At 35.1% G+C, this 26,612-nt stretch overlaps 1 protein-coding gene across 5 annotated transcripts in view; it reads left to right on the plus strand.

Moving 5' to 3' along the window:
* Positions 1–23,279, plus strand: part of SOS1 (SOS Ras/Rac guanine nucleotide exchange factor 1) — a 125,189-nt gene extending 101,910 nt beyond the window's left edge. For 4 of the 5 annotated variants that reach the window (XM_065929397.1, XM_065929402.1, XM_065929399.1 and 1 more), the window contains 8 exons: positions 1,178–1,340; positions 1,844–1,961; positions 9,496–9,668; positions 9,871–9,987; positions 11,262–11,526; positions 17,086–17,130; positions 18,771–18,889; positions 19,823–23,279. In XM_065929397.1, the coding sequence (XP_065785469.1) occupies positions 1,178–1,340; positions 1,844–1,961; positions 9,496–9,668; positions 9,871–9,987; positions 11,262–11,526; positions 17,086–17,130; positions 18,771–18,889; positions 19,823–20,314 (1,492 nt within the window). In that variant the 3' untranslated portion in view covers positions 20,315–23,279. The remainder of the gene's footprint in view (positions 1–1,177; positions 1,341–1,843; positions 1,962–9,495; positions 9,669–9,870; positions 9,988–11,261; positions 11,527–17,085; positions 17,131–18,770; positions 18,890–19,822) is intronic. The other variant, XM_065929398.1, reaches the window with a different exon arrangement.
* Positions 23,280–26,612: the final 3,333 nt, after the last annotated feature.

Below are 26,612 nucleotides of genomic sequence, written 5' to 3' on the forward strand. Positions count from 1 at the left end.
ATAGTATAACTTGCAACTTTACATTTTTTTGTTAATATTTAATATTGATTTATATTTATTTTTTCCATATGTGTATTTTATTTTTTCTTAGATTGATTTGTTTAATATTACATTATTGGAAACCTCTGGAGAAGGGAATGGCTACTCACTCCAGTATTCTTGCCTGGAGAACTCCATGGACAGAGGAGCCCAGCGGGCTGTAGTCTATGGGGTTGCAAAAAGTCAGACAGGACAGAACAGCCATTGAAAACCAAGTTTAAAATACTTTCTTTACTGATAAGTGAGTAGTAGATGAAAAATTCTGTCAAATATTAGAAATAGAGAATAAATGCTCACTGAGGAATTCTTTTTTTGAGCATAACTTCTTTTTACTTGGATATATATACTTTCCAAGGATTCTTGGTATTTAAATATAAAGAGCTTTTGTATTCAAAACTGATTTCTTTATTCTTTCTGATTTTTAAAATTTTGTGCTTAATTGTAAAAGTCACTTTTTAACATTATAGTGCTTATCTCAAGAGCTGTTCTTAGAAATGTAGCTAATTATTCCTACATATCAAAGAAATTGAGCATTAATCACTAAACTCTTACAATTAGATGAAGAATAAGAGTCAGAGAATTACAAAATTTGAGAATAAATTTCCCTAGAACACACCCACATCCTGAAGACCAGCATCCATTCAACAAAATGATAGATTGATTTTGCTCATACTCACTCCTGTCTGACTCTTTGTGACCCCATGGACTGTAGCCCACCAGGCTCCTCTGTCCATGGGATTTTCCTAGCAAGAATACTGTCGTGAGTTGCCATTTCCTACTCCAGGGGATTTTCCCCATTCAGGGATCGAACCCAGGTCGCCCACATCTCCTGCATTGGGAGGCAGATTCTTTACCTGCTGAACCACTTGGGAGAATTCCAGTGCTGGAGAACACACCAGATATAGTAGGAAAAACGATTGACTGATTCAGTTTGGAAAACGAGAAGAGCAGCATGCCTGACTGAAAGCATTTCCTTCTCTTCTATTCACCTACTATTTACCTGCCACCCTGAATACATACTCTCTATTGTTACACTATAGCTGCCGTCCACTCCATTTTATTTGGTAAATTCTTTAAATCATACCTTTGTTGGGAAAACTACAAATATTTTAATTCACTTTTTGTCTTTGATTCCCAGATGTATTGTAGAAACTGAAAACTTAGAAGAAAGAGTAGCCGTGGTGAGTCGAATAATTGAGATTCTACAAGTGTTCCAAGAGCTCAACAACTTCAACGGTGTTCTTGAGGTTGTCAGTGCTATGAACTCCTCCCCTGTTTACAGACTAGACCACACATTCGAGGTAGGTATGCATAGGTGTTTTTTTAAATAAACTTCCACTCCCCATTCTAAGGATCAGGATTTTAACAATAATGATCTTTAATTTTTGAGAGACACATCTATCTTTTCAATAACAGCCAAAATGATGTAATTATCTAAATTTTTTATTGAATTGGTGTGCTCTTTTTTAAATTAGGCAACCTCATTAAAATAAACATTCACAGGTCCTAGCCTAAGTTAGAAGAAAAAGATTTCAGCATCTGATTTGTAATATAATGTATAATAAAATGCTCAGATAATTGAGGAATGGCAAGATAAAACTAGATTTCTCTCACATACACACGCTTTTTCTTTAAGATTGTACTAGAGTCTATGAAGATAGTCTCTTTGAAGCAGTGTTACCATTCTTAGAGCCAAACTGATACTGTTGTGTGTGGGCTTCTTTGCTGTAAGCCTGGCATTTTGGGGCAAAATCTGTGATTCCTTTTCTAAACTTACATTCTCTAAATATTTTTTTTCTTGTAGCAAATACCAAGTCGCCAAAAGAAAATTTTAGAAGAAGCTCATGAACTAAGTGAAGATCACTATAAGAAATATTTGGCTAAACTCAGGTCTATTAATCCACCATGTGTGCCTTTCTTTGGTGAGCATTTCTTCTTAAATTTTTATCATGTTTCTAAGACAATTTTTCATTAAGTGACTGAGTATACACATGTCTAATATACCAGCTGAAAATACTTAACAAATATTTAGCACCTGAATTCCCTTAGAATTTTTCTCTGTGAGGACTTTAAGATCAAGCCCAATATGTACATTCTACTTTTTATTTCCATAATGGGTAGCCATTCAGTATTGTATAATGCTTACTTTTGTTTTAATATTCATAGAGGTCTTTTTTTTTTTTTTTTTTTTTTTTTTTTCATAGAGGTCTTTTTAATTGACTTATAGTAAACCAGATACTCTGCAGAAGAGGCATGGCCATATTTACCCATATTTATAACCATGCTTCTTATATACAGTTTGTTTCACATGGCTAAAAATCATGTGACTTAGGGCCCACATGTTCTACACATCAAAATTTTACCTACTCTTTTTCCCTCTCTTCTGCACAAGAGGAAAGTAGTGCCTTTTCTTTCTGTAAAGACTGAAACCTACCAACCATCTGAATCTTCTCCCTTCTGATAGGTTTCTCTGTCTTATTCCATCATTTATTTCCTGTATTTTATATCTTCAGTATCTCTTTCACACTGGTTTCTTTTCTCTGCTGGTATGTATGCTCTGGTGATTCTTCCTCTAAATACTTACAAAAATTATGACCTCAATTACATATGTGCTGTTTAATCTTTTCAGTATGTGGTATATTTTCTTCTAGGCTTTCCCTCATCTCTATTTGTATATTTTCTATATAGTTTTAAGTTATATTGCATGTAACATTGTTATGCCCTGATATTTTTTCAGTTAACATCTTTGTTCAGGCTTTCTAATAACCATTTTTGTATTTACTTTTAATCTTTGTCTTATACATATTGTATATAGTTGTAACTGTGTTACATGTACACATTGTTTACTTTTTTCACTTAGCATGTCCCAAATGTATGGTGTTTTATTAGTCTTCATAATTAACATTTCTCATGGCTACATGAAGTCCTTTAAAGTTGTTATGACACTTTATTTAACCATTACCCTATGACCTGACGTGTGTGTTGTGTCTATCTTTTTTGCTTTCCTAAATAATGTTATAATGAATATCTTCATATTTATGCTTATTTTATGCATTTGAGAATATTTTCTTGAGCTGTAAAGCCAATTTAGCTAGATAATTTATATCTAGCTGGATATTTATTGAGCTAGATATTTTTACCAATCTGCCTTTTAGTTTTTATTCTTTTTTTTTTCTTTTTTTCTTTTTTTTTTTATTTTTCTTTTATTTTTTTATTTTTTATTTTTTTTTTTTTAGTTTTTATTCTTTGAAATACAGTTTTTTAAAAATTCTGTAATCTGTTCATTTTCCCCATTATGATTTCTATTGTTTCTTACCCTAGGAAGTTCTTCCAGTTTAGAAATTTAATATTCAGTCATACTTTCTCCTAGCTTTATGACTTGACCTATAAAATTATATTTAACTGTTTAATCAAGTTGAAATCTCTTTTAGATATCATGAAATACTCAAATTTATTTCTCCACCAATTCTTTATCTGTTGACCCTGGCTTATTGAATAAGTTTTCTTTATTCCCATTTACACACTGTACCCCCTTCTTTAAGAAAAAAATATTTCCCATTAACGTCCTTTTATATTATTTTAATTTTATTGAAGTAGAGTTGATTTACAGTGTCATGTTAGTTTCAGATATACAACAAAGTGAATCCGTTATATACATGCACATATATTCATTCTTTTTTAGATCCTTTTCTCATATAGGTATTCACAGAATATTAAGTAGAGTTCCCTGTGCTATACAGTAGGTCCTTGTTGCTTATCTGTCATATATAGTAATGTGTACTGTTCATCCCAAGCTCCTGATTTATCCCTCCCTCCAGCATTTCTAAGTTTGTTTTCAATATCTATATGTCTGTTTCTGTTTTGTCAATAAGTTCATTTGTATCTTTTTTAAAATTAGGTTCCACATATGAATATCATATGATACTTGTCATTCTCTGTCTGACTTACTTCACTTAGTATGATAATCTATAAGTCCATCCCATTAACTTCTTATCCTTGTGCCCTAGTCTTAATGACTGGCACTTTATAATCAATGATTCTCAGCCAGGGCGGTTTTTGCCCTCCAAGGAACATTTAGCAGTGTCTAGAGACATTTTATTGTTCAGTATAGTCAGTAGAGGATAGGAATATTGCTAACATTCTTCAGTGCACAGGACAGCCCTCCACAACAAAGAAATATCCAGTGTGAAAGGTCAGTAGTACCAAGGATAAGGAATCCTGCTTTAGGGGATTCCTTGGCAATCCAGAGGTTAGGACGTGGAGCTGCACTGCCAGGGCCCCATGGTTCCATCCCTGGTGGAAGAATTGAGATCAGAAGCCAATGTAGCAGGGCCACAGAAACCCCAAAATTCTGCTTTATATTTAAAATATTGTCATATATGGTAAGGCCGGCTTGTCTTTGTTCTTCAGTATTTTTTTTGCCAATTTTGTCTCTTTATTTTTTCAAATGAACCTGGGAATGAGGGGGTGATTCCCCAAAATACAATTGGAATGATCTATCAATTAATTTGGAAAGGATGTACATATATGATATTTAGTTTTTTCCTTAGGTATTTTTAATTGTGAATGGTATTTATTTTTTAATAGTCAATTTCCCTTAATTCCAGGAATTACTCATTTCAGGGGATTTTCTAAATATTTAATCATATCTAGAATAATAACAGTGGCTCTTCCTTTGAATTTATTTCTGTGTTAAGCCTCATAGCATTAGTCATAACTTCCTAAACAAAGGTTAAATGATAATAAAAATAAGAAATTCTGTTTTAACCTCCATTTCAGCAGGGATACGTTATAATTTTGCTGTTTGCATGATTCAGTGCTGTTTACTGTGTTTAGAAAATTTCTCTTTATAGTTTTCTACTGCTTTTTTATTGGCAATATACATTTACTGTTTTAAGTAATTTGCTATCTGAGAGCAAATGATTTTTCTTGCTTAACAAATTAAAATTACAAGTTTGCTAATACTGAAACTTTCTGTTTACTCACATTAAGCCTTATTTGTTCATGGTGGATTAATCTGTTAAATATACAAATGAATTCTATGCCTTATCATTTCATTTAGGATTTTTGCATCCATCTTTGTAAATGAGATTGCTCTGTGGTTTCTCTTCTTGTCCTATATATATATTTATCAGCTTTTGTTATTATGGTTATATTTACTTTGTAACAAAGGTTTAGTAGCTTTCCATATTATTTGATTCCAGGATGTCATGAAATGATCTAGCCTTTAAACTTTGAAATATTCCAACAGAAAAACCATCGGGGCCTAGAATCTTTTGTATCATGTAATTCTATAATAACATTTTCATTTCTTTCTTAATTTTCTTTCTGTTTCAGTTTTTTTTGCTACACAGTTGTGTCATTTAAGTATTTTAAAGTACTAGCATTCTATTAAAATGACACTTTTGAATTTGCTTCTATCTGCAATATATTTTTCCATTTCTATTTTTACTGTTTGTTTTACATACTGAGTTTTTCTTCAAAACAAAGCTGAAACAATTATTCTCCCTGATTTTATAGTTTTATGTCATTTATGACTTTTTATCATTATTAATTTATTCTGTCTTCTGAGGATTTTTTCTCCATAAATTCTTGATAAAATTGTTGAGTTCATTTATTTTCTCTCCTGATAAAACAATGAAGTCTATGCATTTACTTTTAAGTGTAGTAACTGGTGCCAGTTCATACAAAGGAACCTAAGAAGGACCTTACGTCTGCTGTTCATTTCACTCAACCCGTCTCCAAATGTTTCCTGAGTACCTAAGTATCAGGAACTATGTCAGCTGCTTAGGAAAAAAATGAAATATACATGGTCGTTCAGTACACTTGCTGAACTTACAGTCATGCTACTCGTGATATCCTGTGGTCCCTGTGACTAGATATTTCCCCTCTATTAAGAGGGTCAAGGGTAGTATCTACCCAACACTTTCTTTATCGTCTTATCAGAATTGTTACTCAGTTTTTTTGGGCTGGCACTGCACTATTTACAGAATGATAAAAATCAGGCAGTTTCTCCTTCCAAGGTTATGCCAGGCTACGGGTCTATATCCCAATTTTTCTCCAGACACTAAAAGGTTCTACTCACAGATAGAATGCCATATACATGGGCAGACTAACATTTCCTCTCAGGTAACAAGATGTGCGGTAGAGTCCCACCTCAACCAAGTCTCACCTCTCTAAGCAAAACTCCAAGCCGACAGCCTCGGCTCTGGTCCTGCCTCTCACAGAGCTTTAATTGCGTGTCCTCCCCCTTTCTGGTCAGTTTGCTTCATCTCCACTCTTGCTTTCCTGCCATTTTAGAATTGACTGTATGTCTCTTGTATCCTGCTCTAGTTTGCAAGTGCTTTCATTTCTGTTCTGAAATAATGTGCTGCTTTTATTCATTCAGAAACATCAGTCGAATGCCTATATGTGCCAGAACCAGGACTAGGTGTTGAGAAGAGAGGGACAAGTAAAACATAGTCTTATCCTCAATAAGCTCCCTTGAAAGAGCAGGAAAATAAGTTACAGTGCTGTGTAGTAAATATACCACTGTATTGTAGAAACATGTAAGTCAGAGCATCAGCAAAGTGCTGTGGGAACTCTGAGCAGCCACTTTTTCCCAGAAACCTCACCCCTCTTCATTATTTGTCATAATGCTCTGCTTTTCCTCTCCCTACAACAGCTGACTTCAGAGCAGGTATGTAAAATGATCTTTTTTAAAAAAAAAAATTAGGCCTTAAGAGTTTATAATATTCAGGTCATATATATATGTGCAGTACATTTTCTATCATATATATGTATACACATATATAAAAAAATGCATGCTTAAACATTTTTTACTGATAGTTTATGATCAACAAAATTTGAACACCATGTCTTTAATCATTTATTCTCCTTTTAACTAGCAATTTATTTGTCATAAAATAATTTCCAAATTTTATTCTGAACTCTCTCAAAATGCTACTTGTAAGCATTTTCACAACTTAATTCAAGTATACTTTTAACACCTACAATATCCCATAACTTCTTATCCGCATGTTCCCCAGGTCAGTCATTATACCATCACCCAGTTAGACCCTCAGGCACAAAGTTGAGAGTCTTCGTTCTCACTATGCCAAACTCTGCCCAAACCAGTTAACCAGTTCTTGTGGACTCTACCTCTTAAATATTTATGCACTCCACTCTATCCCTGTGGATCCTCATCATCTCACCGAGGACTGCTGAGCTTCCTGCTTCTAGTCTTAACTCCTTCTTAACTCCAGAGAAATCGTTCTAGAATGTGAAGATGCTATCATCTCCTAATTACTTAGTGGATAAAATCTAAGCTCTTTAATTAAAAAACAGGGGGGGCGCTCTTCCTGACCCACAAACTCTTCACAATTGGGCCATCAATTTGTGATCAGTATGGAATATGGAAAGTTAATTTTGGCTGTCATCAATCATGTGTACTGTCATGGACGTTTATCAGACTGAACATTGAGCTAAGTGGATCACTGCAACTAAGTGTAGTGCATGCTAACTCACTTCAGTCGTGTCCAACTCTTTGTGACCCCGTGGACTGTAGCCCGCCAAGCTCCTCTGTCCATGGGATTCTCCAGGCAAAAATACAGGAGTGACTTAGTGTAGAGGAGAATATAACTGACTACAAGTAAAGGAGTCAGTGATAGGAGATATGAAGAATAAGAGCCTGGACTTATTAGAACATATGGTCATGCTGAGAAATAACCAAGTAACCAATACACTTAATAACTGAATACTTTCTAGAACCAGACAAGCACTGGTATCTATCATATTTCATTATTGCAAACTTGTTCACTTTGGTTTTGAGTCATTTAATCTTTTGAAGAAGATAACCAAAAATTCTAGTATTTAAAAATTTTGCTTCAGGAATTCGCTGGTGGTCCAGTGATTAGGACTCTGCTGCCCTCACAGTAAAGGACCTAGGTTCTACCCCTGGTTGGGGAACTAGAATCCCACAAGCCATGAACTTCCTCTACCACAAACTCATTTAGAACCACTCATCTTTACTCCGTTCATTCTTCTCATCTGGTGCAGAACGTATAGCTGCGGAGAAGGGATTAGAACTACTAACCTCTTGCCTATACCTGTCCTCATTTCCTGCCCCTCTCCCTCCACCCCACACACCAAATCCCTGAAGTCTAGCCAATTCTGAGTATGCCTTCCAGCTTCACTACAGACCAATGTCTTCAAACATATGGCTGCCTTGCTTAGAACACCCCGTTATCTTACTCTACTTATTAAGCTTCTGTTCATTTTTTGAGACTCACTTTAAACATATTTTAATCCGTGGTGCCTTTTTCTCTCCCAGAAGCTCAGGGCAGTTAGGCACACCTTGCTTGTGCTCTCATAGCATCTTATGCTTCAGTACCAATCAATATAGCACTTACCAAATCGCACTGTAGTAGCCCACATTCAAAGCTCTGAGCTCCTGAGGGAGGAACTGTGTATCTTGTTCATCCTTGTATCTGCAGTACCTAGAGCAGTGCTTGGCATAGAGCAGAGACTCAGTACATGAGTACTGAGTGCAGGAACTCATATTTACACACTTTCCCCCCCACGCATCACAGTCAGTACTTGAGAGGAAAGGCAGACATAAGAGGATAGGGAAAGAATAGCAACAACAGCATCAACAATCACAACCATAGATAATTCAGCATCTACTTTTGTCAGGCCCTATTCTAAGTCTGTACATAAATTTACTCATAATGTTTCTCACAGCAACCCTGCTATCCTCATTACCCAGTTGAGTAAACCAAGGCACACAGAGGTTAAGCAACTTGTACAAGATCACGAAAATAGAAAGCAGCAGAGCTGGCTCCAAAACCTTTATGCTAGAACAGAAAGGAACTAAAAAGCCTGCTTTTCTATTCATTCTCCTCCTTATCCATTGCACAGCCTGCAGTGAGGCAGAAACAGGAACTCCTTACTTGGTTGCCATAATTCTAGAAGTACTGAAGACCAGAATATACATAAATTATATGCAGTCCTGTCCTTGATAGGATTGCACATCCTTTCACATTTTCATGAGTAAGCCTATCCAAACAGTACCACCTCTGAATTACAAATCCTAATAGCCTCTTGAGGGCTCCAAGAGCTAATTATGCAGAAAATATGATCCTCTGAAGTTAACATTTTCCTCTTTTGCCAAAAATATGCATCAAGTGATGGGTTATTCTTAAAGTTCCATTAACAAAATCATGACATATGTCAAATAACATTAGGGTTGGGAGATGGAAACTTAATTATTCTTCCTGTAAATCTATTAATTTTCTTAAACTTGGTCTCCCTTTCTCTGATATTTACTTAGCCTGTTGTTTTTCATAGAGTGGAAATTTGTGCTTTAATTCTTCGGTTATGATGATTGAAATGGTACACTGTAATATAATTACTGAAAAAGAAAAAAACTATCTGTTTCCATTTTTATCCTTGAAGTAATTTCATTATATCTTCCAGGAATTTATCTAACTAATATCTTGAAAACAGAAGAAGGCAACCCTGAGGTCCTAAAACGGCATGGAAAAGAGCTTATAAACTTTAGCAAAAGGAGGAAAGTAGCAGAAATAACAGGCGAGATCCAGCAGTACCAAAATCAGCCTTATTGTTTACGAGTAGAGTCAGATATCAAAGTAAGTTGAATTCTCTGAAGATACATATTTCTGATTAAGTTTATAACCACCTGATAAGAGTCGGGTTTATTTTATAGAAGAGAAAAAGGAAAATAAAACTTTAAATATTTCCAATTTTCTTGTGTTAAAATGTTTTAAGTTATTTTCATGACTTTTAAACTGAATTTAAATTATTTAACATTAATAATATTTTATTTTTTAGAGGTTTTTTGAAAACTTGAATCCAATGGGAAGTAGCATGGAAAAAGAATTTACGGATTATCTTTTCAACAAATCCCTAGAAATAGAACCACGAAACCCTAAGCCTCTTCCAAGATTTGTAAGCATTCATATTATTTCCTTTACATTTAAATATTTTTTGCAGTTGTTATCTACATCTATCTGGTGGTTTATAGTTTTCTACAAAGGCATTCAGGGATGAAGTGCACGTGTAATGGATAAAAATAGTAGATAAATCCTTAATAAATATACTCAGGATTAGTCCACTTAGTTCCAAGTAAATGAGCACTAACATTAACGTGAATAAAATCCTAATACAATAGATAAAGAAGTTGGGCAAACGTACAAGTTTTTGTTTTGTTTTGTTTGACAAAGAAAAATGTTATTCATTATTTATTTTAAGGGCAGGAAATTTGACTGATTTATTCACTTATAGTAAATATATGTACTTACAACTTTTTTGAAAGTAATGACATGAGAATTTTAACTATGAATCATTAGCTGTAAAAATAACAGGTTTGGCAAGATACTTTTTGAAGGGGGAAATAAAGTTTCCATTCTTTCCTATTACTTGTAAGTGCCTGACCAAATTTATGTACAATATCATCATTTCACTGTTCTGAATATAATCTCGCTTATTCATAAGAAAGTTAGGAACCAAGAAGTAAACATAAATGGCTTCTAAGTAACCAAGATAAATCTCATAATGTCTGTGAACTAAGGCTTAATGAAGTTACTCTATAAGAAAATTTCTCAAGGCCTAAAACAATTTCAAAAGACAGATTAAAAACAGAAAATTGAAAATAGCTATATATAGTCTGCTCCAGTGAAACACACTGACAATCACTGAGAAACAATCACTCTGTAAGAAAAAGAAAAGCCATAAAACTAGCATAAACAGGTGAGAAATGCAAGCAATTTAATGCATTTGTAAATAGCATTTACAAAATGCATTTGTAAATAATCCTGATGGCATCACTGTATTACAGCATAGTAAGGTATCATAGTTCAAAACAACAGTCCTGGCTTTCCTCCCAAGATTAAATTAGTTTCACACAGTCCATTTTAAAAGCCAGAGAAATGTTCACTGTATCTTAGAAAGATTTCCATCAGAAATATTGAAATAACAAATACTCTGGTATTTATAGGATTAAAATTCAGTTATTTAAAGAAATTCATTCCCTACTAATTTAGATAGCCAAGGCTTTATGGAAATGGGGTGTTAACACTTAACTTGGATACTTTGATTTGAGTCGGTATTAGTGGTTTATGGTTTTCCTGGATATTAATCGAATTTTACCAAACATTTATAGAAGAACCTTCTTTTCCATTAACGGTGTTGTAAGTATTGTGTTTCTTTTGATATGTCTACAGCCAAAAAAATACAACTATCCCCTAAAATCTCCTGGTGTTCGTCCATCAAATCCGAGACCAGGTACTATGAGACATCCCACACCTCTGCAGCAAGAGCCAAGGAAAATTAGTTATAGTAGGATCCCTGAAAGTGAAACAGAAAGTACAGCATCTGCACCAAATTCTCCAAGAACACCGTTAACACCTCCTCCTGCCTCTGGTGCTTCTAGTACCACAGATGTTTGCAGCGTATTTGATTCTGATCATTCAAGCCCTTTTCACTCAAGTAGGTGTTCAAGTTTTAAGTGCTTTAAGTAACTGTTAGTGTTGTATGTACTAGAGGTAAAAAAGAATCTGTGTGTGTGTATATATATATATTTATATATATATTTTTTTGTAAATTTGTAGATATAAACCATGTACCATTTCAAAATATATTATTATAAAAGTAGAAAATAAATTAGAACAGCCCTCTTTAAATGTAGTACACTTTACTGATAGGCCTGGTGATTAAATTTGTAATTGAAATTTCATTTGAGCATTTGTTTTCAATTGGCGAATTTAAAATGCCTCTCCGACTTCCAGAGGAAACGAAGATAACTGCTAAAATTGCATGGACTAATCAATCTGATGCCTTAAATGTTTCCTCCAAAATTATATTTGAAACTGCTCAGTACATGATTTCTTTCTCACAAAATCTTGTAGTTTCTAATTTTACAATGTATCAAATTCACACTTCTACTTAACCCTTGTTCAGTCAACAGCATCCTATATAGTGCCTACTAATAAACTCCTGTGCTTTCAAGCCCAGCCATACAACTCTCACAGATTGCACACTGTTGCTCATCCTTTTCTATTTATAAATCAGTGCTGTCCAATAGAAATATTTATAATATGAGCCCCATATGTGACTTTTAAATGTTCTTTCTACATTTTTAAAATGCAAAAATTAAGTGAAATTAATTTTGATAATATATTTTATTTAACCCAGTATATACAAAATGTTGTCATTTTTTTTTTTTTTTGATATCTCATTGTGGTTTTAATTTGTACTTTTCTTTCTTTTTTTTTTTTATTTTTTATTTTTTTATTTTTCAGTGGGTTTTGTCATACATTGATGTGAATCAGCCATAGAGTTACACGAATTCCCCATCCCGGTCTCCCATCCCACCTCCCTCTCCACCCGATTCCTCTGGATCTTCCCAGCCAAAATGTTGTCATTTAAACTTGAAATCAGTATTAAAATTTACTGAGATATTTTACAATCTCAGTTTTTGTCCTAAATCTTCTAAATGCAGTATGTATTGTATACTTACTGCAGGTCTCAATTTGGACTAGCCACATGCGAGCACTTAATAACCACATGTGGCTAATGGGGACCACACTGTGCAGCCCAGCCCAACCCTTTGAGAGGCTGCCTTCACTGTTACCATTAGTTTTTTTTAATCAATTTCATATTGAGCCTTAAAGCTCTACTAAGATCTCAGAACCTTTTTTCATTTATTCATTATTAAATCAGAATTTGAATGCAGTTTCTTTTAACCCTTTCACAACCCCTTCCACATGCTCTTTCCACTGGCTGTCTTAGCTCATTGTATAGTTCAAGTTCTCCCCTAATATTAGACGTAATAGAACCCAATACTGAGAGGCAGCCTGACATTGTTGGGGAGGTAGTTAAGCACTAACATAGGATTCCTAACTCCTAGTTTGTCATTTCAGTCTGCTAGCGAGCCTTCTGATTTTAGATAAAACAGTTTCTGGGTGCCTTCTGTGGATTAAACTAGATTTTTAAGATTTTTTCCAATTCAGAAAATCTGTTTTAAAAAAAATTACTCTATGGAGTTCTATTATTTTGAGATTTGGTCCAGAATACTACTTATTTATTCCTGTGTTGAATATATATTTGTAGTTACCCATTAGTTTGTCTTGTCTTTTCTACCACATAAACGGTGTTTGTTTTAAGAATTACTACATCTTGGGTTTATTTGGCTACTGAAGATTACAAAATCATGTTATGTTACTAGTAGGCTATCAGATATTTTTTATAAGTTCAAGTAAAACCAGGTAAAATATTACCATTTCCCCAACTCACGAACTTCCTAAATTAAGTGATAATATAAAACCAGCACATTTTACAGTATACCTGACTTAAAATTATTATTATGACCCATTTAACTGTTTGAAGAGGTTTTTTCCTCAAGCAGATGGCTATGATCTGTGTTATAAAGATTCCCACATGCATGAATTATTGAAATTGCATGAAAGCCATCAACTGCAAATTCTGTTTTTCTTATTGAAGTAGCTAAAAATGAAAGATGTGGAGAAACAGGAGATAAACATATTTCATTCCCTACTAGTGCTGAATCTTTAAATGATTAGTCAAACAGGGAAAAAAGAGTCATTTTGGAATCCAGTGTTCTGGATTATTGTTTTCTCATATGTGGCAGTGGAGTAATATTAACTTTATTTTAAAATAGCTGGACAAACAAAGAAACCACAGTTGCAAGAATTAGGCTTTGTAATCTTATCCCTGAGGATTTTTTCACTTTCTCTTTCTTTGTGATAAAAGGAAACCCCTGTTACTATTCCTTTTGTTCTTAGTAAAAATTGAAAATAACAGATTTTGAAGTTAAGAAAGTCAGTATAATACAAAACCATCTGTAAGCTCAGTTAATCCCCTCCTTAAAGCTCATCTATAGATATTAAAGGTCCTCATCTGCTTTGACCCCACTCTGCTTAACAGATCTGCTGGTATTAATGGGGGGGAGGGCCCAGTGGTCACCAGCACATCCAACTTGGTACTCATTGTGTTGCCACTAGAGCGAATACCTACTTCCTTGCTGTCCTCAGGGCCTGGCAGGAAAGAGCTGCTGTACCTACATTTTTAAGTCATCTACTCAGTACGAAGAGGCAGAAAGGCACTGCAAAGCAAAGGCATTGCAAAGCAAAGACATTGCTTAGGTTTTTCAAAAGGTAGAATTTGACTAGAATTTTTTGATCTGTTATAATAGTTGTTTTGCTTTTTTTTTTTAGTTTTTTTCCCCAAAATAATTTACTTTAAAAACAAAGATTAATTTCTTCAGCCAATATCTGTTAAAAATCTCATTTCTTGCTAAGTAAGCTTGGACACATCTTCTCTGGTAAGGCTTGCAATCTTACTGAGAGATTTAAAAAAATAATCATAATAAAAGAAACTCATAGTTAAATGCTTAACAAGGGTTAAATGCTTTGATTCTGTTTGTACTATGATTTTTTTCATCTCTCAGTAAGATTGCAGAGAAGATGTATAAGTTTTAGTTTATTGACAAAATGCTAAATGAGTGAAGATATAAACGCAGTAGAAGTTCACACGAAGATGACCACAGAACGGGCAGGAATGGTCAGAGAAAACTTTGTGGTGAAGACAGAGAGGGAAGGAAACTGGCCCCTCCAGTGCTGCTACACACAGCCTCACATTCGGAGCCCGGCTCCACGCCTTGCGCTCAGCAGGCCTGCCTCTCAGGTGATGATGACAGTGGCTGGGAAGAGGGGAAAGGCCACCAGCTTTCTCTCTGTGGCTCTAGCATGGAGGGAGGAGGATGAAGTGCTTTTGGTACCTTCCTATTGAAGGCTGCCTGGTGATAAAAGGGAGCCATGGGTCTGGCCTGGTCTGTGTGCTACAGATGAGCTTTATCCCATCCCTTAGTAGGGAAGGTTTTAACAAGAAAAGATATATTTCAAGCTGGAATGCAAAGCTTTTCTTTGTAGCAGATTGTTGTAGGTGATTAGTTTCTGATCTCATACATTTGCATTTAACAGGCTTTTGTGAATTTAAGAAATTATCCATGATCTATATAATTTTTTTCTATAGGAAAATGCTTATTTTTATTCTCAGAATGACTCAGTTATAAATTGGAGGTTATCTTCCAACAGTGGTTTCAACGCTGACTGAAAGTTATAATCCCCTGAAGAGCTTTAAAAAAAATAAAATACCTATATGCTCAGTCCATGCTTGTATTAGACCAGCATTGGCATATGGGCATCAGTATTTTTAAAAACCTTCCAGCAGGGCCTAACGTGCAGGCACAATGGAGAAACCACTGATCTGTTGTACTTTACCAATTTATGCTACTTTTTGATTAACTGGATTTCAGCCCTAAGTCACTGTCAATAAATTTGTTCAGTACCTAGCTGACAAGAATTCCTAGTATATATTTCTTGAGATTTATAATGTATAATTCTCAAAGAATTTTTTAATAGCATTTTCCAGGCAGTAAGACTAAGCAATTAGTTTGAAGTGACAAATCAGAAAAGTGCCCCAAGTTTACACATAAATCTAAGCCTTTGCTGTATATACATTAGACCAAAGCCCAGCCTACAACTGTGTGCACAAGTATGTATGTGTAAGTGTAATCATTCTTTCTAAAAGCCTGCATTTGGTAGCTGTCATTAGCTTATGTTTTGATTTTACTCCTATATTTTACTAAGTATACGACCATGTTCTGGACGCTTATCTCCAGAAAGCATACTTATTTCCTTTCCAAAAAAGTGAAAAATACATAAGTAGTAAGCACTGGAGCAGATACTCCCTTTAAACCCCTGTTATGTTAGTGAAGAGAATCTCATTTGTAGTGAAAGAATCTTTGACACAGCAGCAGCATTACTTAATGTCAAAAGTATAAAAATGAATTTTAATCTTTTGAGAGCTAACTTATTAGGATTAGCTGGATTCCTACCCTCAGTAACCGTAGCCCCCAAATAAATATCAGTACATATGGAAAGGAGGTAGTACCATATGTTATTTGAAATCAGGGCTGTCTGGGAAACAAAAACACTGTATAAGCAGTCAAATAAATGGTTCTGCCAACTAAACCTAGGACGTAAAATTATGCTTGTTCTGACCAAAGAAGCTAGAAAAAGCAACAGCCCTAATTGTTGAGTGATTGTTTGTTGTGCAAAAATGAGAGAGAGAAACCTGAATTAATCAGCTCAGTCTCATGCTAGAGTTATTGCTTTAGCCTCTTAGATATGATCTGTTTGGTATGTTGGTGATATGAGGCAGTGTAACCTAAATGACTGTATTGATTTAGAACCAGTATAGATCCTCTAGCTTTTGTCTCAGTTTTTCTGCTTTAATGCTCTCAGGGCTTTGCATTTTATGATTTTCAATTTTTTTCTTAAAAGAATGAGTGTTGTTGAAATTAGATATTCAAAAATTATCCGTTTCCTGCATAAATAATGTATCTAAGCACCAAAAATGTTTAATGATATTTTAAGTGTTTAAAAATATAGAAGGAAAAAAGCTATATCACTTTCAGCTTGTTTGTAATATCCAAGCTATAGTTATTTTGTGATGAACACATGCCCCAAGAACATTTCTAAGGTATATATATACTACTACTGACAATAATGGTAAGAAATTCCCTTTTATTTCTCAATTTTTATAACATAAATTCATTATTTACTACTTATTTTCACAAGTTTGGGTTTTCAAAATAATCCTTATTGAATGACATATTTCTGTATGTCCAACTGAATTCTTTGCTCAAATTGGGTTTATACATTTTTTGGAAGTCTTCCACTAAAACAGAAGGAGATTATAGTTTTCTCATGAATGCTTTTTCATTTAATTATTATGACATCAAGTAGTGAATCTAAAACGAATCTTCAAAATTCCCAATGATGTTAATGCAATTTAATTCTTTTTCTCAAAAGTAAGTAGTAATGAGCTTTTGCTAAGCTGTTCTATCATTCTTTAAAACTAGAATGACAGAAATAACATTTCTATTATAAAATAAATTTTTACAGATGAGTTGAATATATTTATGAAAGAAAAAAATCTACTTTTTCTTGTTTCCTTTCACAGGCAGCGATACCGTCTTTATCCAAGTTACACTGCCCCATGGCCCAAGTTAGTATATTTGGTTTAAGACTCATAATTTTTGCTTTGGCTTTAAAAATTAAACCAAATGTAACCTTTCCTGCTAAAACTCGTCTTGGGTCTGGCAGCATTGGTGCCTTGCTTTGCAGCATCTTAGAAGTGAGGCCTTCACTTGTACTATCTTTTGATCATAAATGATTTGCTTAAACTTATATAATTCTCATGCTTTTTGTAAAACCTTTCTTCTCTTTTGAAAGAACATTATTATATGGGTGGCTTCCACATTTAACCATTTCTCTTTCCAACTCTGGAGTTCTAATGCCCAACTTTAAAAAAAAGGCAAGAGCATGCATGCGCATATGAGAATGCTGGCAGTTACATGCAGTGTCTAAGTCACAAAATACCCTCAGGCAGGGGAAAGCACAGGCTGTAGGCAAACGACTGTTATTTGACTTTAGAACAGCTATCTTATCACTGTGACTATCTGTGTTATATAACCTAAATATTCATCACTAATAAGCAAAATAAAGTTCCAATGTAGGTATTTGTTTTTAAAGTAAACTAACAATTCACCAACTATCCCTTAAATTTTAAGCCAATAGATTGTTTTTTGCTGCCCTTCATACAAATGATTTCAGAATGTATACCATGGAAAATAGTTTTATAAGCTAACATAGTCTCATAAGAAGAAAGGTAGGTGATCAGAATGTTGCTCATTTAAATAATATAAATACACAAAGTACTCTAAGTTCTATCTTGTTATAACATTTAATTAACAAAATTAAAACTGTCAGTGTTTAAAGGAAAGAAAACCTGCCAAATACAGTTTTGAATGATCATCTAAGTGTTTTTTCACGTCTTTTTCATTGTGCTGATGTACAGGTTAACTTACACTAATGTTTTTCAAAGTGTAGTTATTTATATGCCTATATTAAGCCCTTATCATAAATGTTTGTAAGACAGGTTACAATCAGAGGCTTTTGCTTACCTTTTTAGTGCCAGTTCATCAATTTACTCCTAAGTCAGGTTCACTAGATTCTAGTGTAATTTCTGTTTTTATTATCCGCACAGCCTCAGTCATTTTAAATGTGTTCATCACAATGAAAAATTCTGGATTAGAGTGTGATGAACCTGACTCTGCTTCCCCACCAAGAAGAGCTGATACCTAAGCAAACTGAAGAGATCCCTCCCCGGGACAATAGAGTCTCTCCCTGCCGTCCTTTTAAAGCATGGCAGGGAGAGACATTGGAGAGAGTGGTTAAGACCAGAAAGTATTCCCAAAGACTATCCAGTGGAGGCAAGGAAATTCTGGACTAATGTAGTCGGGGGGGCGGGAAATGAGCCCATCATAAAAGGTTAACAAAAGTTACCATTCCAAAAGTTTTTAATAGTTTGCTCTCTCCCAGAAAATTCCAGTAATAGATTAACAATAGAAATGTTATTTTGTTCAAGAAGTATAACAACAGAATAACTTAGGCAGCTTTTTTTCTGAAAACTCTGCTAAGAAATTCCTGCATGCTTTTATAGCAGTTTGCTTTAATAAAGGAAGTACTGTTGGGTGTTGCTTTATTGAACTGCTTTTTATACTTCTGTACATTTATTTTAATAAATATAAGCAGGATTGATGAAATAAAATTCCTGTGAACTTTTCAAAATTGTATCATCTACAGGATCTGCTTCAGTATCATCTATAAGTTTAACCAAGAGCACTGATGAAGTGCCTGTCCCCCCTCCTGTTCCTCCACGAAGACGGCCAGAGTCTGCCCCAGCGGAATCTTCGCCATCTAAGGTAAAGTAGAATATCTGGTTATCTGGAGACTGGAATCATTACAGTTCCATTATAATCAAGTGCTCATCTCTCATTGAGTTCTAACTGAATGAGGTTAATACTCAGGGTATTGGGGCTTAGTAGAGTGTAAACCAAAATTAAGTATGGGTTTACCATGCAGTAATGTTTTATTTCCTTTCTTCTGAAAACAGTTTTCTGGTAGATTTTCAAAATACTTGTAAATCTAAATATGGGTACTGTCAAAAAAAAAACCAAAAAAACACAAGTTTAACCTATAATTTAAGAGTAATGTAGTCTCAAGCAGTTCTTTAAAAAGATAGACATAATAAAAGAGATCTGAAGCTTTATATGAAGGCATGTTTTAAATGAAACCATATCTCAGTGCTAAATGTTACATATCTAAGCCTGTAACAGGTGAATCTGACAGGCTTTTAAGTGGGATTTTCATGAAAATTCCAGGTCAGAAGAGACCTTAACAGCTCATAATAGCTATTTTTTTTTCCTACCTGTTTAAATTTCTTTCTTTGCCAACTGTTAACATGATTCAGTGGTCTCAAAGTGTCCAGAGAGCAGAGCACCTGGGCAAGGCAAAACTCTTTGCAGAGTACCATGAAATGCTATTATAGTAAATTTAATATTGTAAAATTGATAGGTAACATGCTAAGTTGAAATGATCTTATATTAGATTGAATGATAGGTAAGCAGCAGCAAACAACAAAATTTTGAGAAAAATAAAAACTTAACATTGAAGGAAAAATACTTTTTTTAATGAATGAACTGCCAATAACCTCCAGTTTAAAGCATATGGCAAAACTCCCTGATCCACACCTAGAGTTCTTCCAATAACATATTTGAAAACCCAGCTTAATTCTTAGTGTATTCATGGTGCTACATATGTTGTTAATAAATGTTTTTTTTTTCCATTTATGTTAGATGATGTCTAAGCATTTGGACAGCCCCCCAGCAATTCCTCCTCGGCAACCCACATCAAAAGCCTATTCACCACGGTATTCAATATCAGACCGGACCTCTATATCAGACCCTCCTGAAAGCCCTCCCTTATTACCTCCACGAGAACCCGTGAGGACACCTGATGTTTTCTCAAGCTCACCACTACATCTCCAACCTCCCCCTTTGGGCAAAAAAAGTGACCATAGTAATGCCTTCTTCCCAAACAGCCCCTCCCCCTTTACACCACCTCCTCCTCAAACACCTTCTCCTCATGGAACAAGAAGGCATCTGCCGTCACCACCATTGACACAAGAAGTGGACCTCCATTCCATTGCTGGGCCGCCTGTTCCTCCACGACAAAGCACTTCTCAGCATATCCCTAAACTCCCTCCAAAAACTTACAAAAGGGAGCACACCCACCCGTCCATGCACAGAGATGGACCACCACTGTTGGAGAATGCCCATTCTTCCTGAGTTCCTCTGGACCAGGATGTACGTTTTCCTAGCCCCAGATCCATTGCTGGCGATGGATGCACTGAACGTGCCAGCACTGAGGAGTTAAAATGAGAACTCCAAACACTAACGACTCTACTTCAAGATGCAGTCATAAGACAATGAATTTTAACACGGACATCATTATAAAGTGAATATGGAAAGACTGATCTAGAGGAAGTGGACAACTGATTTCACCTGAAAATCAAGTAAAGGAACCTTTTGCCAGCCAGTAGGCAGGAGTCCTTTTTGTGAAGTGATCTCTATCATTAAAGGGATGGAAAACAGTCTCGTGTCCAGCAGGCCCACATGGTGACAGTTTTTGTAATTCAAAATCTTATGCACTTTTTAAAAAGAAATCTTAAACAGGGATCTTCAAATCCTCCTTTGTTTTCCTTTGCTTTTACTCGTCCTACTTTAGAATATTTTCTTAAAACTCATTCAGAGGACTGTGAGGAAAGGCCGTGGTACCTGCCCTTGTTGGAATCAAACCCAGCACCATCCTACGGTCCTGTTTACAGATTATCACAGTGAAGTGAGTGGGTACCGAGGCTTCACCAAAGAGGTACTTTTTTTTTTTTTTTAAGAATAATTATGCCAATTTTAAGAGCATCGCCCTACCCACCCTCCCTACACAAACAGAATGTGGTGGTGTTGCCTTCAAACGAGAAGTTTTGTAACAATGACAGAAGAACTCTTCTAAAAATGTAACTGTCAAGCATATGATTTACATTTAGGAGACTGTTAATCTTTATGCTAGACTGTCATTTCCCCCCTTTTCCCACAGAAGTTTACTGGTAATCCATGTCATGGCTTGTAGATGTCCCTCTAACCATACTGTGGAGATGCAGTTACCTGGTGGGAAAGGAGCACTTGTTGGGCGTCGCTGACACCAGTCATGTTTGACTAATAGTTGAGTGATCAGCATATCTAGAATTACCTTGCATTGCCTAAATCATGTGTATATAGTGAATGTTATATAATATACCTGGCAGGTCTGTTTTAATTTAATTGAATAAAGATACAAAGACTTTGTTTGGCTGGCATATATTAAATTATTATATGGAGAAAATGGTTGATTCTTATTTCTTTCAGTTGAAACACACACATACATACACACACACACACACACAACACTAAGCATAAAAGCTCGTATTGTGGTACGCCTTGGTTTCTAGTTCTGGATGTATGTATTCCTCTTAAAAGAATGATCTAAAGTTGCAGTTTGGCATGTAGGAAAATATTTGGTTAGAATAGGATGGGTATCTTTTAAGCAGAGCTTTGTAAGGTTTTTAATTTCCTAGGTAACATGTATTACAGTTTGTTAAAGTTTATATTAAACATTCTACCTTGCCTGAGGTCTTTGCTCTATCAGAACTATTCGTAATAGAACATCTACCTACATCATTAATATCATAATATGGATTATTCATTAAACCTATGTACTGACCTTCTGAGTCTAACAAATACTGTGACTGAAATGCATGCAACTTGTTGAAGAGAAAAAATGTTATTAATCTCCACTATAATATCTGTGAAGTGTGCAGTACTCCGTCCTTAGAGAGTCATCAGTCCATCTGTATCTGCATGTGTCCTCTGAATAATGAAGTAACATTTCAGCAGTTCTGTTAACCATGCCATTAGAGGCATTTTTAGAAGTGCTGCATCATGGTGGAAACCTAGTACTTTAATAATTTTCTGTGGTATTTATTAGAGCATTAAATGTACATCACAGTAGTACAATATATAGTCCTTTAAGACCAGAATGTTGGTTGCATCATCATTAAGCAATCCATCCTGTCATATCCTTTCTTATTTATTTGTTAGAGTTGAATCTTTTGTTTTTAATATTTGTACCATTCCTATCAGAGTAGCCACTTTTATGAAATGTCTCCTTTCAAAAGTCTCCCTCAAAATTTATTTCAAATCCACTCTAATAAAGCGTCCATAAGACCATTCATTCAACAAGTATTTATCTAAGCCTACTTACTAGTGCTGCTACAATTAATCATAATACACATTCCAGAATTTCCATGACTTTTTATTAGACCAGCCTCATCATCCCTAGGATTTCCCTTTATGTGTCTTATGCACACTTCTCTTTAATTACCCCAACCCTAACTCCAAATGAGAACCTGAGAAAAGTCACATTGGAGCCCATTCAGTATCCCTCTGGCCAGTGTGTTAGCCTTCTAATAAGGTGATGACCTCTTTTCAACCTGCCTGATTGCATAAAGAAGAAAAACTTAGATTTGAAGTTCTAATCATACTTCTTCCAAAGGGAAGTATTCTTTTACCCTGGAGGTTCTAGGCGACCGCTTCACTGTGCATCAGCTGTATATGCATTGTGGACAGAAGATACTTGAACTCTGAAATGTAAAAGTGGGGTCAAAAGATTTTCTGCAGTGGTAACTGATTAGAAAAATTTCAATTGGATGCCCTTAAACAGTGGTGAGAAAACTGTATCCTTGCCTTCTTCACATGTGAAGCATTAACTCACTGGCAGATTTACTCTTTGTAGTAACTGAAATCTACTTAATCCAGGGACAAGAAGTGGCTGAGAAGATAAATGCATCACCACAAAATTCTGCTTTTGAATTCAGGACATTACAAGACAGTCAGTGCAACATGACTTTCCTAAACCACATTCCAAAACATGGAACATTTCTTTTAGAAATGGAAATGCTCTTAGTTGTTTCATTATCTTTGGATCAACAAAATGAAAATATTTCAAGGCTGAATTTACCTACTTGGGCCAATAACCAATATAATAGAAAGGGAGGCTTTTCACATCTAAGTACTTTTAGGAACAAATAAAGTATATGTTTCTAAATTTATTGAAAGGTTATTTATTCTTTCTGCATCTCCAAATGTATTTTAAAACTACAAATTATCAGGAAATGTATAAATGTCAAAAGTTTGCTTAATTAAAGGCTGTTGGATATCAGATTATGTGTTCAGTAGGTTACTACGCTCTAACAACTCAAGAATGTTTTAATAAATCTAAATTTAGCAAACAGCATGCCACCCTAATTATACTACAGTTAACAGAACAGTGTAGTGAACCGTACTTTTTCAGCTGGAGGCTACATTGTGGTTCCAAATTCCTTAATGTGTTTTTCCCTACATTAAAAATTAAACCAAAAATTAGTTGCTATCTATGATCACTATCTTGTCTTAATTCTCAAATTTAGCTCACTTTAATCATGTACCTCATCATTTGTCTTTTAATGACAGCTTAAATTGAGAGTTTTAAGTGGCTCAGCAAAATAGATAATGCAAATAGGGGGGATAATTCCAATTTCTTAGTGTTATACATATTGAGGAAAACCTATTTTTTTCCCTCCAGATTCAGAAAGAAAAAATAAACCATTTATTTCTTGGTTTTCTGCTGCTATAGGTAGGTTCACTTATCTTTTAACCTATATTGTATGACTGTTGTACAAGTAAGTGTAGGTCCTATGGAGTTGCACATTAATCTTTACCAGTAAAATAAGCATCACAGGGTTAATACCAGTTTGGCTGAAAGAATTATGCAGTAAAATTATTTATAAGGGAAAGTGGTGACTTAGTTTATTTATTCAATATTTTTCTTTTGAAGCATCTCATTACTTTTAAAATCATTTCATAATCCTTTATACATGAGCCAATGAAATCTTTTGAGCTCTAGTTAAAGAAAAGCATGAAGTCTATATGATAAACCTGAACAACAAAAGCACTTGTAACTTGTTTTGTAAGTTTCATGCCTTATTTTCCATTTTTGACACCATAAAGTGCATTTTCTGTCAACTGTGAGCAAATTTCCCTTTTGCCTTTAATGAAAATAGTGCATTAAGTAGCCAATTGCTGCAGAATTACAGAGCAAGTTAGCTAAAGGTGGATCACATTGGACTACCACTCAAAGAAACAAGATGCATAGCAGATGGAAGTCACATGTGTGGCTTTAGGGAGAGCGCACCTGTGCCAGATGCATGCCACTTTTCAGTAGCTGCCAAATGTGCCTTTAATTAAGAACATCTCTAGTTTTTTTCTTCAGATCAAGTCAGCATTTGGGGGCGGGATCAGGGCAGGGGACTCTGGGGTGCAAATATCTGGTGAAACCCACCAGAGAAGAAGCCTTCGTTTGTCAAAGTGACACGAATAACTTTAGTTGAAACATGTTTGTGTATATATGTGTGTATTTGCCTTTGTTTAGTAGCACGGTTATTTGCTAAAATAATTGTCCAAAAAATTGCTCTGTCAGTCTTACTTTGATGTAAAAACAAAGTGCAGTCTACACATCTGATTACGGCCTTTGTACCTAACCATGTTCATAGGTGACCTTTGTACTCTGTGTGCAGCAGTATTTGGTTTGCATTTAAAGTGAAAATAATGGCTGTTATTTTTCTGGCATTACTAAGATAAACCGAAAAATAATAAAGAAAAATGCCTTACATAGCCCACACGTGTATTATTTTTGCATGTGTCTATTTTAGAGAGGAACATTTTAATGTCATCAGTGACTCTCGTTTTAGCTCACACTCTGTGGAAATGGTTTGCTCTTAATCATGCTTTTGCTTGGAGGTGCTTTTTTCTGTATCACAGTATTATAAAAGAAGTGGAATACTTCCTCCTGTTGCACACTCTGAATAGAGTGAGTGGGAGGACACCAGGAGGAAAGTTAGTGCTTTAGTGACCTTGGGTGTTACTTGGATAAGTTACTCCCTAAAAGAAGTTTTAAGATACCACAGTTCCTCGAAAGGCAGGTTTTGCTGAGACCTGCTGGAACATGGCAGACTGACATTCAGCAATTCTTTGTAGGCTTGACAGGAAAAGATACAGCTTACAGCTGCACACTGGAAAGAATTATGCAAATGTGAGGTCATTCACGGTGAACTACAGAATGTGAAAACTCATGATCCTGAGAGATCTAATGCCCTTATTTAAAAATTGAAGCAACTGATTCCTGGTATTTGGAGGACTGCTTTCCCACACAGTCAAAATTCACTGGGGCTTTTTTGTTTGTTTTTAACCCCTCGTTTAAAGACCCAAAATCATTAATTTGTACAAATTCCATTTGTAGTCCACTGTGAAATCCAAATATGTATTATTGGGTATATTCTGCATAATCAATTTAATAGCTATAGGAAGATAACATTAATATTGATTAGTCAGACCTGATTTCAGATTTGCTTTTGAAACACCACTTCTTTTGAATTTTAACCAGGTATTTTGCCTTTTTACTTCGTCACTAGCTCATCACAGAATCGGGGCACTTGAGCCTCTAGGGTTCAGCAGAGACCATTTTTGCAGATAGATGCAGATGGCAAGGAGGACTTTGCCTTATAGCCATTCTACTATTTTAGGACTTTTGACTGTCATTGGAGACAAGAAAGAAAGCTACAGCCCATTTTTAGAAGCTAGTTTCTCTACCATCATGATTCATTTAGAAAAGGAAAAATCATTGTTGGTGGAGTACAACAGGCACGTGCTTTGGAGTCAGATTTCTGTGTTCATATTCTGCTTCCATGACCCATTAGATGTGTGACTTTGGAGAAGATATATAAATAATCTGAGTCTCTGTTTCTCAGTACATAAGGTTAATAGATCTACCTGGGACTACTGTGAACTTTAAAGGTAAGATGTCTTAAACCCAATGCCTTTCACAGAGTGTTTAATAGTAACTAAAGTTATGAGGGATGTATCTTCAGAGTTTGCCTGTTTTTAGATATCTGTTAAGAGTTTGATTTCATCCTGAAGTTCCCATAATTTGATTACATACCATACAGCTTCTTTGATGTTCACTGTCACTTAAATTGGTTTTGAGTGACCTTAGTTATAAACATTTGATAAGGGCCCATCTGACTATTCAGCATTAAACAAATATTTATTGTATCTGGTACAGTTTTGATGCTAGGAATATAGCAATGAACAAAACAGACAAAAATCCATATCATCGTGGGACTAATAATCTAGTGAGGAAACATAGACAAGAAGAACAGAACATAAGAACAGATATATTGTTAAGAATGTTGTAACTGCTATGAACAAAGGCCAGACAAGATGACAAGCAGAGGCAGGGTAAGTGAAACTTGACCAGTGTGGGGAGAGTCAGCCTCGTGCAGGAGGGGACACAGTAAAGCCTTGAAGGAGGTGCAGAAATGAGACATGCAAGTATCTAGGAAAAGAATAATGCCAAATCACAAGGAACAGCCAATTCAAAAGTGTGGAGACAGAGGCATGCTTAATATATCTGAGGAATAGCAAGGCTACTTGTGTCTGGAGAAGATGAATATGAGAT

Source organism: Muntiacus reevesi, chromosome 3 (genome assembly GCF_963930625.1).
Source record: "Muntiacus reevesi chromosome 3, mMunRee1.1, whole genome shotgun sequence".
NCBI lineage: Eukaryota > Metazoa > Chordata > Mammalia > Artiodactyla > Cervidae > Muntiacus > Muntiacus reevesi.